The 20,061-nt window shown below is 45.2% G+C and overlaps 1 protein-coding gene across 3 annotated transcripts in view; it reads right to left on the bottom strand.

Annotated features, from left to right (window-relative positions):
* Positions 1–9,202: 9,202 nt before the first annotated feature.
* The window catches only part of CRACDL (CRACD like), a 67,686-nt gene continuing 56,827 nt past the window's right edge, over positions 9,203–20,061 (bottom strand). For all 3 annotated transcript variants that reach the window (XM_083168560.1, XM_083168561.1, XM_083168559.1), the window contains 3 exons: positions 19,756–19,928; positions 19,475–19,601; positions 9,203–10,252 (listed from right to left, as the gene is read on the bottom strand). In XM_083168560.1, coding sequence (XP_083024686.1) covers positions 10,107–10,252; positions 19,475–19,601; positions 19,756–19,928 — 446 coding nt within the window. In that variant the 3' untranslated portion in view covers positions 9,203–10,106. The remainder of the gene's footprint in view (positions 10,253–19,474; positions 19,602–19,755; positions 19,929–20,061) is intronic.

Below are 20,061 nucleotides of genomic sequence, written 5' to 3'. Positions count from 1 at the left end.
TCCGTATCCGAGCAGGCGATGAGTGGAAGACAGCTCTTAATACTAGAGACGGTCACTACGAGTACCTTGTTATGCCGTTTGGTCTCAGCAATGCTCCAGCAGTATTCCAAGAATTCATGAACGAATTATTCCGTGATTTACTGTATTATTCCGTGGTTGTTTATCTCGATGACATTCTTATTTTTTCTCAGAATATTCCGGAACACCGTCAACACGTGAAGGAAGTGTTACAGCGATTGCGATCCAACCAGCTATACTGTAAATTGGAGAAATGCGAATTTGAGAAGTCTTCAGTTCCTTTTCTTGGTTACATCATTTCAGGTACCGGGTTAAGCATGGATCCTTCTAAAGTGCAAGCAGTTCTTGATTGGCCACAACCTCATACCCTAAAGGCGGTTCAACGCTTCATTGGCTTTTCCAATTATTATAGGAAATTCATCAAAAATTTTTCTTCCATCATTTGTCCCATCACAGCGTTGACTCACAAAGGAGCCAATCCTGCCAAGTGGTCTCCCGAAGCGGTGGCTGCATTTCAGCAATTAAAAAGTGTATTTACTTCAGCTCCAATTCTTCTACAGCCTGATTGTTCTCGCCCGTTTATTCTGGAGGTGGATGCCTCTTCTGTTGGGGTTGGAGCTGTACTTTCACAGAAGTCTGAGGACGGTCACCTACACCCATGTGGGTTCTTCTCCAGGAAGTTTCTGCCAGCCGAAATGAATTACCCCATTGGTGAACAAGAATTACTAGCCATTAAATTGGCCTTTGAAGAATGGCGGTACTTGTTGGAAGGGGCTAAGTTTCCTATATCCGTCATCACAGACCATAAAAACTTGTTATATTTGCAGAACGCCCAGTGTCTGAACCCCAGACTAGCCCGATGGGCCCTATTCTTCACGAGGTTCGAGTTTGTGTTATCTTTCCGTCCTGGGTCTCAAAATGGCAAAGCGGACGCACTCTCCAGATCTTTCACGTCCACTACAGAAGATCGTACCATAAGCCCAGTTCTCAGCCCTACAGTGTTTGCCAAGACTGCTGTAGTATCCATTCCTAGAGGAAAGACTTTTGTTGATCCTGGACTCAGATCATCTTTGCTTCAGTGGGCACACTCCTCTCGTTTTTCTGGTCATTGCGGTATAAAGAAAACTTTAGAATTCATTAAAAGAGCGTACTGGTGGCCGTCCATGAGGAAAGATGTCACTGACTTCATAGCATCCTGTACCCAGTGTTCTTGTCATAAATCTTCTCGTCAAGCTCCAGCTGGTCTTCTTCAACCATTGTCCATACCTGAGTCACCCTGGTCACACATATCGATGGACTTTGTCACCGATCTGCCTCTGTCACAAGGGTTCAACACGATCTGGGTCGTCATCGACCGTTTCTCCAAGATGGCACATTTCGTTCCACTAAAGGGCCTTCCGTCTGCTCCTAAATTGGCTCAAATATTTATAGCTGAAATATTCCGTCTACATGGTCTTCCGAGAGAAATTGTATCTGACAGAGGGGTACAATTTGTATCAAAGTTTTGGAGAGCGTTGTGTAGTGCGTTGCAGGTAAAACTGAACTTTTCTTCATCTTATCATCCGCAGTCCAATGGTCAAACAGAAAGAGTAAATCAAGATTTGGAGACCTTTTTACGCCTGTATCTGTCCTCCTCGCAAGACAATTGGAAGGAGCTTCTGCCTTGGGCCGAATTTGCACATAACAACTCTTATCATTCCTCCACCGAAAAGACTCCCTTCTTTATTGTGTATGGCCGTAATCCACGTGTTCCAGAATTCCAAAATCTTCCTGTTTTTGATATACCAGCTGTTAATTCATCTGTCCAATTTTTCTCAAACGTTTGGAGGAATGTTCATGCTTCATTAGAGAAAGCTTCCCAACGTTACAAGAAATTCTCTGATCGGCACAGACGGGCAGCTCCGAAACTCAAGGTGGGTGACAGAGTTTGGCTCTCCACCAAAAATATTAGACTCAAAGTTCCGTCTATGAAGTTTGCACCTCGATTCATTGGGCCATATACAGTAATTTCTGTGATCTCTCCATTGGCTTATAAATTACAGTTGCCTCGTTCTTTGAAAATTTCTAATACATTCCACATCTCTTTATTAAGACCATTGATATTAAATCGATTCCAGAATAAAGTACCCAAATCTCCTCAGCCTCAAGCTCATCATGATGTTGCTTTCGAAATTAAAAAAATTGTGGACTCTAAAATTCGTTCAGGACAAGTCCAGTATCTGGTAGACTGGAAAGGCTTCGGTCCAGAAGAACGATCCTGGGTGGATGCTGCTCGCGTCGATGCTCCCACTTTGGTCCGTAAGTTTCATCAACAATATCCAAGAAAACCATGGAAGTGTCCAGAGTCCACTTCAAAAGGGGGGGGTGCTGTCACGGCCGCGGTTAGGACGCGCCGCTCACCTGTTCATCTCCGGCGGCGGGGCCTGCGGGCCATCCGTCCGGGTGCAGGGCGGGGAGCGCGGCGTCCAGGTCTTCCGGCCGCGACCATCCTTCTGGGGCCTGCGGCACACGCGTCCAGCATGAGAGCTAGCCAAAGTTGTATGTCTCCAGTCCGGACGCCGCCATGTTGTCGTAGCCAGCCAATGGTTCAGAACCCCAGTTCAGCTCCTCCAATCAAGATCTGCCCTGGGGGATAAAGCAGAGCCCTCTGGGGCATACAAGCGCCAGTGCTTTGTTGTCAATCCCTGTGGAGGAAGCTTCAGCCTGAGCTCCTGTCCTTGCCCTGTGATATCCCTGATCCCTGTCTTCGTTACCTGCAGTTCAACACCTGATATCTGGATACCTGCAATTGCATTCTGCTCCCAGCCCTTACAGCGTCACACCTGTTCCCTGGACTTTGCAATTGCACTCTGCCTCCAGCCCTTTCAGGTTTGCTACAGTCCCCCAAACCTCTGCACATGTTGCAGCCCTGCGTGTCTGTTGACACATCTCCACACCTGCTGTCGACCAGCTATACCTGTTGCCAGCCCTGCGTGTCTGTTGACACATCTCCACACCTGCTGTCGACCAGCTGCACCTGTTGCCGGTCCAGCGTGTCTGTTGACACATCTCCACTCCTGCTGTCGACCAGCTATACCTGTTGCCAGCCCTGCGTGTCTGTTGACACATCTCCACACCTGCTGTCGACCAGCTGCACCTGTTGCCGGTCCTGCGTGTCTGTTGACACATCTCCACTCCTGCTGTCGACCAGCTGCACCTGTTGCCAGCCCTGCGTGTCTGTTGACACATCTCCACTCCTGCTGTCGACCAGCTGCACCTGCTGCCAGCCCTGCGTGCCTGTTGACACATCTCCACTCCTGCTGTCGACCAGTTGCACCTGCTGCCAGCCCTGCGTGCCTGTTGTCACCTCGCCACTCCTGCTGCCGATCCGCGGCTCCTGTCGTCAGTCCTGCGTGTCTGTTGACACATCATCACGTCTGCCTGTGGTCCAAGTTGCACCTACTGCCAGTCTCCCGTGCCTGCGGACGCCTCACCATCCTGCTGTCTGCCTCCGCACCTACTGCCAGTCTTCCGTGCCTGCTGACGCTTCACCATCCTGCTGTCTGCCTCCGCACCTACTGCCAGTCTTCCGTGCCTGCTGACACTTCACCATCCTGCTGTCTGCCTCCGCACCTACTGCCAGTCTTCCGTGCCTGCTGACGCTTCACCATCCTGCTGTCTGCCTCCGCATCTACTGCCAGCTCTCCGTGCCCGCTGACGCTTCTCCATCCTGCTGTCTGCATCTGCACCTGCTGTCAGTCTTCGGATGTCGCTGACTTCCGGCGTCTACTGCCCATTGCCGTCTGCCCCCACAGTCAGTCTTTGTGTTCCCCAGTAAGCTAACAGAGACTCTGGGACCTTTCCCATCATTCTGGACTTTCAGTTGTTGCCCAGGTACTTCACTGGGTTTCCCAATCTACAGTTTCATATATGGTCTTGCCTTCTCATGTTGGTGCTACAATAAAGAGTTATATCAAACCTGCTACTCTCCAGTCTCCTTCAAGCCGCAAACACCCAACCTCCAGGCCTCAGACAGATCCACAAGGTACCCCTAGCGTGACACCCATAGAACCTGGTTTGATAACCATTGTGCTACTAAGGAACATAGGGGCCAATTCGGACTCATTCTGCCCCTTCCCTGACGTTTGGGGTCTGAGCGTGCGCAAACCCTGGGCGCAAACTGCTTAGGTGAGTTTCACAATCGGCAAGCCATTTGCTCGAAGAGATGAGGGAAGGGGGCAGCAGCATGGGAACACCCAGCGTTTTATGTCAACTTCCCAGGGAATGCAGGCGTGTCAGTGCCTGCTCAGGGCACATGACGCCGACACTCTTTTTGGCGGTAATAAAAAAGTCAGTTTACACTTTTAGGGGAGAGAAATCATTCAAGGGTGTGCGACCATGAAATGAATTCTCTCCCATTCAGCCGCATGCTACCGGGGCGATTCTCACAGCAGAGTGAGGCATTCGGCCGGGTGGCACATACACACGCAGCCAGGCGAACAGGTATGAATCAGGTCCATTATATTATAATATGTCCCTCCCCCCCCCCCCATATCATGTGGAAATAGAAATTTGTTATCATTTATGTAGCCAACCCATTTCAAAAAGGCGAACTTTGAGGCACCTATACATATGAATAATTATGTCCAAATGAATAGCTTGGATGTTTGTAGTCAATTACAAGTTTCTTATTCTTCATTATTGTAAACATTACAATTATTTACATTTAGAATACTGCATTTTGGTATATACGTACATGTCTAAGTGTTTGCGCAGATCAGCTGGCATGTATGTGCATAATTGATCTAATTTTGGATTTGCTTTTATACATACCTGGGCGGGCAGGCAGTGACCCTCAGCTACAACTGATCATTGTTTCCAACTATGGTCTGACAATTTGAAAAGCTTATCATCGGACCAGCTGATATATTCAAAGTGGACCAATCATGTCACGCGTCAGCACATGAATATCGAAAGTAAGCAGCCTATAAATAAACTTTACATTTATTCTGTGATAACACTATATGGATCCTTTTCAGTTCACCTTATACATCTTAGACTGAAGCAATGACAGGTCAGGTATAAGGATAGAGCAGTATGGATATAAAAAAATAAATCACATGCACTGGGGTATAGAGCTAACTGCCTAGCAGCACTACAGCATACGGAATCTGGTCCACAGTACACACCGACCATTACTGAAAACAAATTCTCAGAAAAGCTTTGAATTTATACTTATCAAAAGTAAAATGATATTATTTTAGTATCACCAGAATGTGGATGAAAAATATAAAAATTCTCCTCTAAGGGGGCTATTCAATCCCGGGTCACTACTGTCGGGCTTTTGAATCCAGCCTGCCGAGGTGCAGTCGAGAGGGCCGAGAACAGGCCCGGGTCATGGCTGTTGGGCCAGCACATGCACCACTGCCTGCAACTACCCCCTGGTCATGGGGTGTAGTTGCAGGCAGTGGTGCATGTGCGGGCACAATTCATGGGGATTTTTTTCAAAAAATATCATGAGAATTGGGATAAGTGAATTTACAGAGACAGAGCTATCCCTGCATGCAATAATGGATACAACCCTGCAATATATTCAATTATCGCATTGCGGTCACATTTATCATATCCCGCCCCCAGCTGATATGCGGATTGCGATAAATAGGCCTCTAAAGTATTCTCTGGATCTAGAACATGCCTGCAATAAGGAACAAAACCAGAAGTGCCTTACTGGACAAGCAGAGTTCTTCTTTTGTATTTTTGCACAGGTAGGCATAAGGATCTGCAGGAAATCTGTTGACATCAAGGGCATAATTACCATCGGTGCAAGGGATGCAGCCCACAGCTGAAGTGGATGGAGATAAAGTACCACCCACTCAGGCCCTAACTGTAATTTCTCAACACAGCCTGCAACATGGCAGTTAGGAGGAGATTGGCTGGTACTTATTTGTCAACCACTTAAGCTCTCTCCAAGGCTTAGTGCATAGATGGCTTAGTGCATAGATGCCTAAATCCCTCATAACCCCCATGTTACAAGGGTCTCCCTGATAAAGGACCGCAAAATATATAATGTACAATTATCCACTAAGAATATTATTTCAGATAAAGGGGAGATTCTCTAAGAATCTCCGCCCCCATCGCATTTATAATTATCGCATATGTTCTAACATATGCGATAATTATAGCAAAGGACAGCTCTTGCGTTGAGAGCTGTCCTTTGCAGTGAGAGTCGCCGGGTCCCAGCAGGTCCCGGCGGCTCCCTTCTCCCTCACACACCCGGCGCTGCTGCTGCTGCGCTGGGCTCTTCTCCTCCCTGCACCCGGAAGAGGATCAGTGCAGGGAGGAGGTCACAGGTCCGGGCAGCACTGCGCTGTGCTGCCCGGACACAGGTGAGGGGGCGATACGGGGCGGCGGGGGTCTGTGCGGGGCTTCGTTGCGGGGCGGCGGTGGGATGCGGTAGAAGCCCATTGGCTTCTATGGGGCATCTCCAGATTTTTCTGGCGATGCCCCCCGCCGCGTTAACCCGGCGGGGGATCCTTACAGCATCCCAAAATGCGGTAAAAACCCAGATAACAGGGTTTTTACCGCATTTCTTGCTTAGAGAATCTCCCCCATAAATATTAGGCTCCTACTGGGTATATAATATTTTTCCTTTGTAGGTAACATGTTCCCTACCAGCTCAGGGAAATTAGATATTACAGATCCTTTCATCTTAATACTGAATATCAAGAACTGCAGAGATTAATGTGCGGTGAATATACATATACATTACTATACAGATAATCAACAGCATGTTCCAACATCTGGTTTTATTTCTTTCTTCTATAAAACAAGTTGATCAATACACAAATCCTGGCTAGTTATTATATCAAATATATCTACAAAAATCATACTGACAAAAAATTACTTTTTAAATAATTTACATTGGAATTTTATACAAGCTAAAATATTATATATGTACTTTTGATAAAAAAATTTGATCCAAATCTAAATGAAATACATACCTTATTAAACTATGCACAACTTATCAATTTCCCAAAAGGCATTCTGTCATTATACGAGTACATTGATCCTCTAAGTTTGTATTACACTTTAGAATATATGTTTTAAACTTAGCAAAGTTTCCTAAACTCTGTCAATACAGTACAGGTTTTATGGATCGAGGCTTGAGCACAGGTGAATTAATGAGTATCTCAGTCAATTTGATACAACCATCTGGATATCTTTAAAACTTGGACTGTAAATGTGGCATTTGGGAAAGTCAGCTTTGAGCAATATAAAAATGTAATAAAAAAAATAAAAAGTGGTGTCTTGGTTCTGGAAATTTTCTCTACTACAAATATTACTTTACACAGTCCAAGACGTATACATTAGAGTTTTTAGGTGTGTGTGTGTGTGTGTGTGTGTGTGTGTATGTATGTGTTTGTACTACAAAGTTTATTTTGCTTTCTCAATATAAAATTCTTTAAGAATTCTTAAAGTTTATGACTGCATGTGTGCAGTAATGGCAGACATTTTGTTGGCTAAAGCAGTGGTTCCCAAACTTTCTTGAATCACGGCACCCTAGAGTATAACAATATTGTTCACGGCACCGCTAGGATAAAAGTTTTTTAACAATAGAAAGTTATGTGGTGGTGTACAGTTGCATTTCTGATTGTTCACGATTTTATGATTTGCAGCCACAAGTTCCGGATTACCACATAGGTACAGTGGGCACTGAAGTTTTTTTGGGCCTCGCAACATCACATCAAATTATTATTGATTTGATTGTAAAAGAATATGACAGTCAATCTGTCTTAAATTGTTTCCATAACATGGAAAAAATGAATAAACTCAAAGGAACAAAAAAACTTTACATTCAATACTCTATACATAATGTGTTAATGTAATTTACTCATCAACAACTTTAAATTCATAAACCATAGACATCAGATTTACATTAGTTTCCAAACTGTAGACTATGGGTTGGTAAAATTAAAAACACAAGATAATTAACAAAAAATAATTCCCGAGGGGGCCACTGAGATTTTGACTGCCTAGAAGCCTCCACAGGGTTTAATCTGGCAATGCCAGCCACTAGCACTGGTTTTGCCTATCACATTGACCATAAATATTTTGATTTGGTCCTGGTCCACCAACCCAAGGTACCCCTGCAAGAGCTGTGTGGCACCCCAGAGTGCCTAGGCACACAGGGAACCTTTGTGCTAAAATAATAATACAACATTAAACCAAATAACTATTTAGGAACCTAGTGCAAAATCAGTTTAGAGCCCACACCTGTAGTTCACAATTATCAGAGGTAAAAAAAAATGGTACGCGTCCTCCGACCTTTTCATACCCCCACTATCCACGTCGGCGTGGAGTTGACTTTAGGAGGACGCGTACCGCCACCCCTCGTGGGCTCGCTGCGCTCGCCACACTTCGGGTTGTCGTTCATAGTGGGGGTCGCATTGACAATGGGGGGGGGGGGGGGGATTTAACATTCTGGGGGCAGTTAACATTCTATGCACCCGTCAGGGTGCTTGTACAATGAAAAATCACATGCGATCGCAAGATATTTAATTGTACATTTTGGCTTTTTCACACGAAAATCGCATTGCATATCATATTTAGTGGCATGTGATACGATGGGCGCTGTGATAATACACAAGTACCAAAAACAACAGCATTAAAGGGTGTCAGATCCAACATCTGTTTTGTTGGAAACGGCGGAGGATTGTTGAATTCACTGGGGTTTTTTCGACAATCCATGGCTGTTTTTGCCGATTCGCTGATTTTCCAACACTCGTGGCCAATATATTGAATTCCGGCTGTCGAGTTACTATAGATTCAACCGAAACTGGGCTGGGATTCGGACTGTCGGGATGTTCCAACAGTCGGAATCCCGAGTTGCAAACTTTATTAACTTAGTAAACTGTTGCATACTAAAATGTTGCAATATAAAGGGTGTGCAAGCCATACACTTTTACTGTAAACCTATCATTTGGTGACATCAATGAGAAGCTCAGTAAAGTCAATAGTGATATGCTGCATTTTCATAAATATTGGTTTAATTTACAAAATAGATGCCTGAAATACAAGGGAATTGTGCGTTGACCACTAGTGTTATATTAGACCACAGAATTCTGGCATTCATTGTTTTGCATTTTATCCATATTTCAGCAACTGGTTTAGTCATAATATACCGCATAGAAAACAGAAACAGTAATTCTTAGCAACAAAAGTTTAAACACAAATACTAAAAGCCAATTAAAAGATAAAAGAGGCAAGAACCAAACAGAGAAAATGCATTTCTTTCATATACAGGTTAAGTATCCCTTATCCAAAATGCTCGGGACCAGAAGAATTTTGGATAACGGATTATTCCGTATTTTTGAATATTTCTATATATCACTGAGGTATCTTGAGGTATCTTGCATTTATGTTGTATATACATCAAACACATGAAATGCACACAAATATATTTGATTTGTGCATGAAACAAGGTTTTAAGAAAAATGAAACAAAGTTTGTGTACAAACTCTGGCACTGAATTTGATTGCCAAACAATCATGTCCTTGCACATATTTAGTGCCAGTTATGTCATTTCCCCAGTAGTGCCAGTTACAGATGTAGCCAGTATGTCTTTAGCAAACAATAAAAAATAAAAGTACATTTTGGAGACTAAGGGATACTCAACCTGTATACATTATTTGAATCAGTAGCTCAGTGTGTAGGGATTTTAGTATGTAACATTTTGTTTAAAAAATGTATACACATTTGAGGCTAGTATGCTAAAATTATTATAATCGCTTGCTCCTTTAATACCAGAACAGATGCTATAAAACTTATTGAGGTTTGTGTCTCTATATGTACAGTTGTTGTGCTTATATGAGGCCATCTGGAGCCTACTCAAGTATGGAAGAGATGTACTAAGTTATTGAGAGAGAGAGAGGGGGGGGGGGGAGGAGGGGTGGACAGGGAAAGTACCAGCCTATCAGCTACTAACTGTCATATTTACAGGCTGTGTTTGGAAAAAATGGCAGATAACAGCTGAATGATTTACAGGTTTTCTCTATCTCCAGGGCTTAGTATATCTGCCCCTAAATGAGTAACAGGAGCATTTTAATCTCTTATTTAATGATTTGAGGCATGTCGCTCCACGCCTGGGATTTTTTCTTAGCCAATTCCATCCAAGATGGCTCCTCAGAAACTGAAAGAGTCTTTTTTTTCAGTGGTATCTTCTCTTCTTTTTCTGTCATCAAGGACAATTGTGAGGCTGCAAAAAAAAAAAAAAAATTGTAAGAAATGGTGTGTGCTGTATGCATTCAAGTCTGTTTCACATATGCCATATGCCACAATGTTTATTAAACAGTTCAATCTGTAGACAAGTATAGTAATACTACAAATTAAAGAAAATAGGAAACTGGAATAAACTCTTATAAACAAAACACCTATTTAATATTTCAATTAGGATTTATAACATCGGACTGTAATGTCCAGTAAGCTGTACATTGCGTAGCATGAGTTCATAGCAAAAACCTCTATTATTGATTTATTGATATACACTGATTTGTAATGTGCCACAAATGGGTATATTCCATGTTTTTTGCGAGCTGTGACAGCGAACAGTGCTGCCTGCTCGCTGTCACAGCTCGTATAGTCGATTCTACGTCTCTTGGTTTTTGCAGCAACAGGGAAACGGTGTGTGTGCCCGCTTAAACAGCCAGGCTCACGGCTAAATGTAGTGGGCTCCCAGCATTAGCCGCGAGCCTCGCAGTTTAGGGGAATCCTCGCTGTCCTCTGACAGCAAGGATTCCCACAAAACGTACAATAGGGTGAGCGGCCTGCGCAGGAGTTGCTTGTTTTTGGCGATCCCCACTATTTAACCCCCTCACCAGCCACATTGAATACGGCCCAGTGTGTACACAGTGCCATACAGAGTAAATATATCATTGCAGAATAACATCACATAGGTAGAATATATAAGTGTATATGTACATAGCATAACATACATAGGCGTGCGCAGCCCGTTTTATTAGGGGGTGCACCATTGGAGGGGGCGTGTCCATCACTATCTACTGGGCGTGTTCATCATCTCCTATTATTACACATAATGAAACACACTAGACATAATGTCACGCACAATAATGCCCATCACACATGCCACACACCGTAATGCCCATTACACATTATGTTAGGGCTTAAAAAAATATTATTAAAACAGGGACAATAGGGACTGTGCACGTCGAAGGCGCGCGCCAAAAATTAACACATACTTACATGCATATTACACATCACACAGCCATTACATAGTATACCACATTCCATAATGCCCATTACACGTTGTACGTGTAATTCCCATTACATGTTACGCCTCACACCATGATGCCCATTACACGTTACGCCTCAGACTGTGATGGCCATTACAGATTATGCCATGGGGGGGGGATGTGAAATGTTCTTTGCCAGGAGTCACATGCTCCCTGGGAAGGGGGTGGTTAAATGCTCGTTGACAAGGGGAGTTTCATGCTCATTGCTGGGGGTGCGCATTGCACACCAGCGCTCCCGTGAATCCGCACTTCCGGGTAGCGCTGTGCACTCTTCTTATAAGATCCCCACCGGAGCCGCAGCCTCCTTCCCTTTTGAGCCGCTGGCCGGATGCTGCACGCCGCACACTGAAGCTACTTTACCTGTCAGCGGCAGGCAGCATCTGGTCAGCCGCTCAAAAGGGAAGGAGGCTGTGGCGGGCACGGGACACTTGTACCCCAAGTGCCCAGGGGCAAATGCCCGCCCGCACACATAGTATACACACACACACACACACATATACAAAAAAAAAAAACGGTTTAACCTCAATATCCCTGGAATCAAATAATCCATATGGATCCGCCTGGTATCAGATTGAAGGCCCAGCGATTTGGGTTCGACTGAAATCAACCTCGAGCTTCAGTGATGCCGAAGGGGGAACTGGCAGCCATTGAACTGGGTGGGGGTTGGAATTAGCGGGTCCCATGTTATCCTATAGGGAAAACGTTCCAGCTTTGCCTGGCAGTATCTCCGGTTCCCAGGGGGCTAGAGACACGGGGCTGGGCTCGTTGGAAAGCCCCAGCCCTCAGCTATGATTAGGAGGTGCCTGTGCACCCCCGGCACCCCCCTTGCGCACGCCTATGATAACATAACAATGGCATGCTCTTCCTCAGCCCAGTGGCATTTCTCCTTATTTACTCCACAAGTGAGGATGAATTTATTTATTTGTTATTTATAGGGATAATAGGAGGGATACATAAGCATAGGATAGGATGAAGTATCATCACTCTTCTCATCCTCCTCCTCCACTAACTTCTCTCTTGATCCTATAACCTTACAAGTCAGTAAAGCTCTGTCTCCTGTGCTTATCCCAAACTAAAAAACCTGTAACCCATTCTGAAAAAACACAATTCTGATCCAAACGGTCACCCTAACTACCGCTCATGGCCCTCATTCTGGTTGACTTGCAAAACAGTGGCATGTCTCTGCTTTGTGAGCGAAGTATAGTTTTGCATAAACATCCATTCGCAGGCTTGCATGTGGGCTCGAAATCATTTGATGGTTGTCGACCATTGAATGATTTTTGAAGCACTCGCTAATCTAAGTCACTCTCTGGTGCCTTAGATTAGCGGCGCCCTGCTCCGTGAACAGGACAGTGAAATCAGCTGCCCACCCCCAGATGGCAGGTAGCCCCCCACATTTGCATGGGGACATCCAACAGTTTCCTGGGCACACCCAGCTGCCTAAAGTAGTAAATGATCTGGCCACTGCTAAATCTAAAGGCCATTTCTCACTTCTTATTCTTCTAGATCTCTCAACATTTCCAAAACAAAATTAATTATATTCCCACCAACCAAGAGATGTTACCAAACTGGTATGTTTATCACTGTTGAGAACACAACAATTAATCCTACTCCAGAAGCTCGCTGCCTAGGGGTCTTCCTTGATTCTGAACTGTCCGTCATTCCTCACATTCAATCTGTCTCTAAATCATGTTACATGTGTCTAAAAAAACATATTCAATATTCATCTGTATCTTACACAAAACAATGCAAAAACACTTTTATCCATGCACTCATTATATCACGCATTGATTATTGCAATAGCCTCCTTATTGATCATCCTAAGAAAAAACTCACTGCTACAATCCATTTTGAATGCAGCTGCGAGGCTGATCTTCCTAGCTAGACATTCAACATCTGCTGATCTGTCTGTCTGACTACACCAACATATCTCTTCACTTAGCTCAAAATATATTCCCACCAGACCTCTCCACTATGCACAAGATCTGCATCTCTCATCTACACTCATTACTAGATTACATTCACAATTTCAGGACTTTCTTTGGGCAGCACCCACCCTATGGAATGCCCTTCCACGCACATTAAGACTCTCCTCTAGCCTCCAAACTTTCAAGCGTTCTTTGAAAACTCACCTCTTTAGGCAAGCTTATCATATCGTGGAACCCCCGCATAACCTCCATTAGCAGTCATATCTAATTTCATCCCATCAGGTTGCAATCTGGTGGGAGTGCCATACTATGGAATCCTATCCTTATGTTTCCCTTCTATTATTCCCTATAAATTGTAAACGTGCGAACAGGAAACTCCTACTTCTATGTCAGGTTTGTTATTACTCATTTTGTTTTATCACTGTTTCCTATTTTAAAGCACAACAGAATTTGCTGTGCTATATAATAAACTGTAAATAAATAAATCCCACCACTCTGTGAATGTATATCAGTGTTTAATTAAGCCATATACATGGAAAAAAATTCGAAAAAGGACAGCTGATAACATAAACCCGGAACTTCTAACTGTGCATGTGTCAGGTGACATATAGTTCACCTGGACGCGGTGGATGGGCCCACATATTTGCGCAAATGTGTGCTAAGAACTTCAATTATACTCCATGTTAATTGTAAGAGTTATCAAAATTATTTTTACTATCAGTGTTCTTAGCACCTAGAGTGTGCATCAGTATTGTTCTTTTTTCCTGTATGGTACTAGAAGCCTTAACTTGGTAGCACCTCTCATTATGTTTAAAAATATGGTGTGCAGTCCAGTCCCCCCCTCTTTCTCAGGTGACATATACGCCATGAGGGATGCTAAAAGGATCCTGTTCAAAGGGGAAATGCAAGAGACGTCCATAGCCTTCTACTGAGCAACACCATTTAAAAATGTCTTTGCCCACCTCATTCAAGCCTTGGAATCTATCGCATTCCATGGATTTGTGTATTTGTAGTCAAACTAATGGCATGTTCAGAGGTTTGGCCACAAAAAAGTATTTTCTACATTTCGCCCAGAGAATGGACAAATGTGGAACATGATGTGCATCATCCTGCCCTGAAGAAGCTTTCTAAGGGGATGTTGTATGAGACAATAGGAGCCAGACCGACTATGGGCCTATTGGCAGTGTAATGGGAACAAGTGTGGTTCTGTGAACTCGAATGGTGCAGGCCTAATGGAACAAGTAAAGTGGAAGGGCTTGGATGATCTTGTGGTCTGTGTTGTCCTGGGACCTGGAATAGTGCAATCCTAGTAGGAACACAAGATGTGAAAGGGCATAGATGGTTTTGCAGCCTGGAGTAGAGTAGGCCTACAAGAGAAGGGGAGGTCCTGGGACATAAATGGTGCTTTGAATGGGGTTGGTATAGTGGTTAAGATGCAAGGAGACCATGGTATAGCACACTGAACATCTATCACCATCCCCAGGTGGTACAATGATGGCAAATATGATAGAAATATGGGATATTTATAGAAAAAGCAGGATCCCTTGTATCCTCATAAGCAACAACCAGAGAAAGTCACCACCCCAGATGAGAATGCTGTCTCAGGCAGGCCAGGTGTTAATTCTGCATCCCTTGACATCATTATGGAAGAAGTAGAGCATTGTCAATAGGCTAAAATAAGGCTCTCAAATAGGTACTGGCATAATTTATTATGTGGTACAGAGCTATGCAGATAAAAAGTTGCAGTCTGAAGTGGAGGAGAGGTAGGTGGGCAGATGAGCAGAGAAGTAGGCCATGTGCTACTCCAGTTGGTTTAGTAGAAGCTGGGCCCCAGTGGATATCTCAATAAAGTATGTCTGCTTCCACCTGCTGCAACCTGCCTAATGCATTTATTTGGCACACAAATTAAAAACAGGGAGAAGAAAAATAGGGATACTACTGGTCCACCTGAATAAGTTAAAACTAGGCAAGACAAACAAAACAATCAAAATTAAATTAATTAGGCAAAAATTAAGCAAATGTCTTCTTATTCACACACAGGGGAAGAGGTCCAAGTGCCTCTATTTTTTGGAGATTGTTAATAAGAATATTCCTCATCAGTGGATTATGGAGATCATTCTGGTTGACTCTCAAAACTTTGAATTTTGCAGCTTTGTGAGCCAACTGAATGCCACCTGCATGAACGCCCACCCACCACTAGCACAGCGAATGCAGCCTTGAATTCCGGGCTGAAATCATATGATGGTCGCTGACCATCGAACGATTTCTTAAAGGCTCACAAATCTAAGTCACTCTCTGGTTTGTGATTTGTGGCTCCCTGCTAGGTGAACAGGACGGACAGCTGACATACGGTGACATCGTCTACCCACCCCTTGCACCCACGTCACACTGCTGCTTGCATGGGAACTTTCACATGGGCGCGTCACGTCCCCACCGCCTCACTGCTCCATGCAAATGGGCCAGCGACTATGCAAGTCAACGCGTCCATTCGCAAAGAGAGCCTGCATATGCGCATAAATGGTTCTGTGCAAACGAGCTGGGGAGCGAATCAACCAGAATAACCTCCTATATCCCGCTGCTTGGCATAGTGGCAGAAGTAGGAAGGAGAAAAGCTAGTGAATCCTAATAGCTGAAGAATCTCTGTGAAGTACGGACACACAGTATATGATCTTTCGTGTGAGCCACCGATGTATGTACTTCCGGCTTGCGGTCCCACTCTCCTGGCAGTCGTCTTTCTATTGAGAACTAGTAAGCCGGCACATGTGTTCCTCCCAGGAACAACCCGGGTTGGGCCTGGGAACAACCCGCTGGTTTGTAAGGTTCCCGGGCCAAAATCCCAGGAAAATTTGCCAGCATTTCAACCCTGCTTTGGAGCTGGGTTGCTCCTGGGTTCAACTCAGGGTCCTGGCTGGTGGGAAAGGGGTTAGGGGTACTCACTCGGGTTGCCGGTCCTCAGTGCATGGGGTCAGACTGGGGATCCATACAGGCGGCGGGGGCAGATGACAGGACAGGGGACTCTCCGGGCTGAATTCCCAGGTGGGTCCCTGCATTTTCTGGTGTGAAAGGGGTATTACTTTAGCCACAAATAATTTGCATTGATCCTGGACCATTCATCCAATGCACCCCTGCAAGTGTCCCGAGGCACCCCAGGGTGCCACGGCACACAGTTTGGGAATCAGTGTGTTTTAGTGTAAGTCTCAGATGATAGAAGAGTGATCCATTGTAGCCCCCAATCCAATTAGTTGCTATGGGCAACATCCCATATTCCACATAACGCCAATCTACCCCATGTATCTCAATCAGTCCTGTAATTCTCTGTTCAGACACCATTCATGTGCTGTGTGACTAATTAGTGTTAGGAACCATTAATAATGGTTCAGTTCTGTCTTGTGTTCTGTTCAGTTTGTGTTTGGCATTTGACTCTCTGGTGGCCTCCGGTGGTCATTCTGTGCCATTGCAGCTCAAATTTTCTGGAGATTTGATTTATTCAGAAGGCTGTTTAATAATGAGCTCATTATTCCTATTGGCAAGTTGGCTGGATAAGTCACAGGTGTGCTAATCACCTGAGGCATTCTCCCCAACAATGCAGAGCCGGTGATAGCTTCTGGTTTCCTGGATTTGCCTAGTCCTGTCCTGGTCCTGTTCAGAGTTAGTCCTGCTTCAGTCTGGATCCGGTTCCGTCCTGATCCGGTCCCGTCTTGGTCCGGTCCTCGTCCAGTCTTGATCCGGTTCCGTCTTGGTCAGCGTATCACCATCCAGTCCTGCCAAGACGCTCCTGGCGTGCACATTGCCATCCTGTGCGGCCAGAGGGTTCAGTCTGGCCACGTAAGTGCTCCAGTGGAGCCTGGTTCCTTATCTCTTCATTTCGGTGGGCAGACTGCCAGTTATCCTTACTATTGTCCTGGTCCAGCTTTATGGGGTACCATTTCTGTAAGCGTACTGTTTTATGTTGGCGTGTGTTTTGTTTGGTGGCACCCCATTATTACTCAGTCCGGTGCTTGTGACTCGGTCACATTCCCTGTCCTTGGCCTGGTGCCGCTAGCCAGGGTGTTAAGTCCAGATAGGCCCTGTAAGTTAGATCATCCTCTTGGTCCTGTCCCTGACGGTAGGTTTGCACCATTCTAAAACCTGGTTGCATCGGGGTTGGAGCGGGCTTAACTCGCTCCTTCAAACGCGGCGACTAAAGGAGAAGCCTAGCACCTCGCAATCTACGGTCAACTGCCCGGGACGGCCAATAGAGTCAGAGTAGGGTTTTGCCGTGGCCGTTCTAACCAGCGGTCCCGGCTGAGGGCTCAGCCCACCACCATCATCAACACGTGCCTGTCACGGTACTCCAACGGTGGGGTCACACCCAGATCCCTAACAATTAGCAACCTAGATGCATGTGAAGTTAAAAAGTACCAAGTAGTTGCATTACTACTGGCACCAGGTCCAACTCAGGATCGTTTTTTGTGTTTTCCTACCTATAACCATGTGTTAAGCTCAATTAATTAATATTATTATATATTAAAAAGAATTGTGAGTATAGTGTTGTTACAATACTGTAACACCAATGCTGGCTAATGCCTGAAAAACCATGATTATAGAGGAACAGCAACGATGAGGCAATATGTTGGTGATCAATAATAATTCAGAGAAAATACTCTCCAAGTTATTATTGGTCACAAATATGATGGACTGCCTATGATCATTAACAGGAACATTTGTATTGAGTCTTACAGATATATAGAGCACACCATACTGAAATATGGAGATATGGCATATCGTACTGTACAGAATGTGTAAGAGGGTCTACAGAATTTCACCTTTTACCTAATTGGAATAATTACTAAGATCATGTAAAGAATAAAGTACAGATTCTTTACACAGTGCCTGGTGTATTGGAGTGCAAAACATCCCCTAAATCGTCTTAGGGCCTGATTCTGGTTCATTTTCAAAAGCAAATTATCTCTCTAATGGACAAAAACCATGCTCACTGCAAGTGGGGTAAATGTAACATGTGCAGAGAGAGTTAGATTTGGGTGGGATTTGTACTTCAAACTGATATCTATATTGCAGTGTAAAAATAAAGCAGCCAGTATTTACCCTGGACAGAAACTAAATAACACCCATATATAACTCTCTCTTCACATGTTACATCTATCCCCCTGCAGTGCACATAGGCCCTTATTCTGGTTGGTGCGGTAATATCCGCGTGCGTTCGTCCCGCCGATGTTTTGTGTCTGCGCATGTGCAGAGGCGTCTCTGCGCATGTGCGAGCGGGGCGTACGGCCAAATCCCGCATGAAATGTGAACACTCCGAACAGGGGGTGGAGAGGGGCGTGAAGGGCTATTTGGGCTCATTACCATATGCATACGCCCCGCGTTTCATGGGCGTTCCCATGCAAACGCTGGGCGTACGTATGGTAATGTGGCCGTGACGCACGTGTAGGGGGCGGACATATGACATCGCCGGATGTCAGCTGCCCGCCCAGATCCCTGGTTTTGCACGGAGAAATGTCCGTGTGGTCTGAGGTTGCGGGAGCTGGTGGAGCACTCGGTCCTGCATTCGATGGTCTGTGACCATCGAATGTTGGGGGAGGTTCCCTGAGATGGAGGAGGCGTATTCCGTGAAAAATACACGTGCGGTCCGTTCGGCCAGCTTCTTACCGCGTACGGACGGAGTTGGCGATCCGTATGGAAGGCGGGGTTTCGCACGCACGGTCCTGGCCGCATATTCGGATCCGGCCGCACCGATCAGAATAAGGCCCATAGTTATGTCCATCAGGAGTGCAATGAGGGTGGAGCTTGAGCTCTGGGCGCCTGAGCCGTGAACCTCCAGCTCCCCTCCCACTGTGCCCGGCTGTCTGCCGCTTATTTTCAATTCAAGTCTCCCGCTGGACCGCTAGCCAATAGGTGCTTGTGGCTGCTGGACTGTGAGCATCTATTGGCTAGCGGTCCAGCGGGAGACTTGAACTGAAAAAAACGGTGGACAGCTGGGCACAGGCTGCAGCAGAATTCAGTCCCCCTTGGCAACAAGCAATTTCAGTCCCCCTTGGCAACAAGCAATTTCAGTCCCCCTTGGCAACAAGCAATTTTAGTCCCCCTTGGCAATGCGCAATTTCATTTCAAACACGCTCTTGCTAAGTGCACCGTGGCACCTAGATACACCACTGATGTCCATAGAGAGAGAATTTGCTTTTGCAAATGAACCAGAATCACCGCATACGTCACCACACTACGGGACCAGCCGCTACTCACTGTGGGCAGGATGTGGCAGGGTGTTTGCTCTTTGTCTCTGCTCTGCGGTTTTAGTTTCAGGAGATTCTGCAATAGCCGGGTTTGTTGTTTTGTTCTGGATTAGGTCAGCTTGCTGCTTCCGTGGAACCTAAAAAGACATGCAAAGGTGCATTTTGTGTTAGAGTACAGGAATTATATATCACACTGCAGACACCAAGGTGGAAGCAGTGGAGATATTCATAAGAAGAAAAGGAAGACAAGATTTTTTTTTTTTCATATTTAAAAACATAGTGGAAAATCACCTCTGTCCTGTCTTTATTTTCAGGCTCCTGGCTTCCAAGTCTATGTGGATAGGTTGGATGTTCTTCCCTAAGGCTTCTCTGTTTCTGTAGTGCCATGGACCTCCAGGCAGGCTGTGCTTTGCTCTCAGCTCCCTTCCCTGGCTCTGCGGTCACTACAGGAGGCGTGCTTTTCTCTACAACCATACAAATACACTGTCAGCATGTGTTCTACACCTTTACACTGATGGGAAATGGTCATTAGCTCGACATGCAATTAGGTCGAAAGGCCTTAGGTCGACACATGATACAGGTTGACATGGCTTTAGG

Source organism: Crinia signifera, chromosome 2 (assembly GCF_055691185.1).
Source record: "Crinia signifera chromosome 2, ASM5569118v1, whole genome shotgun sequence".
Taxonomy (NCBI): domain Eukaryota; kingdom Metazoa; phylum Chordata; class Amphibia; order Anura; family Myobatrachidae; genus Crinia; species Crinia signifera.
This window is presented reverse-complemented; position numbering and strand designations above follow the sequence as displayed.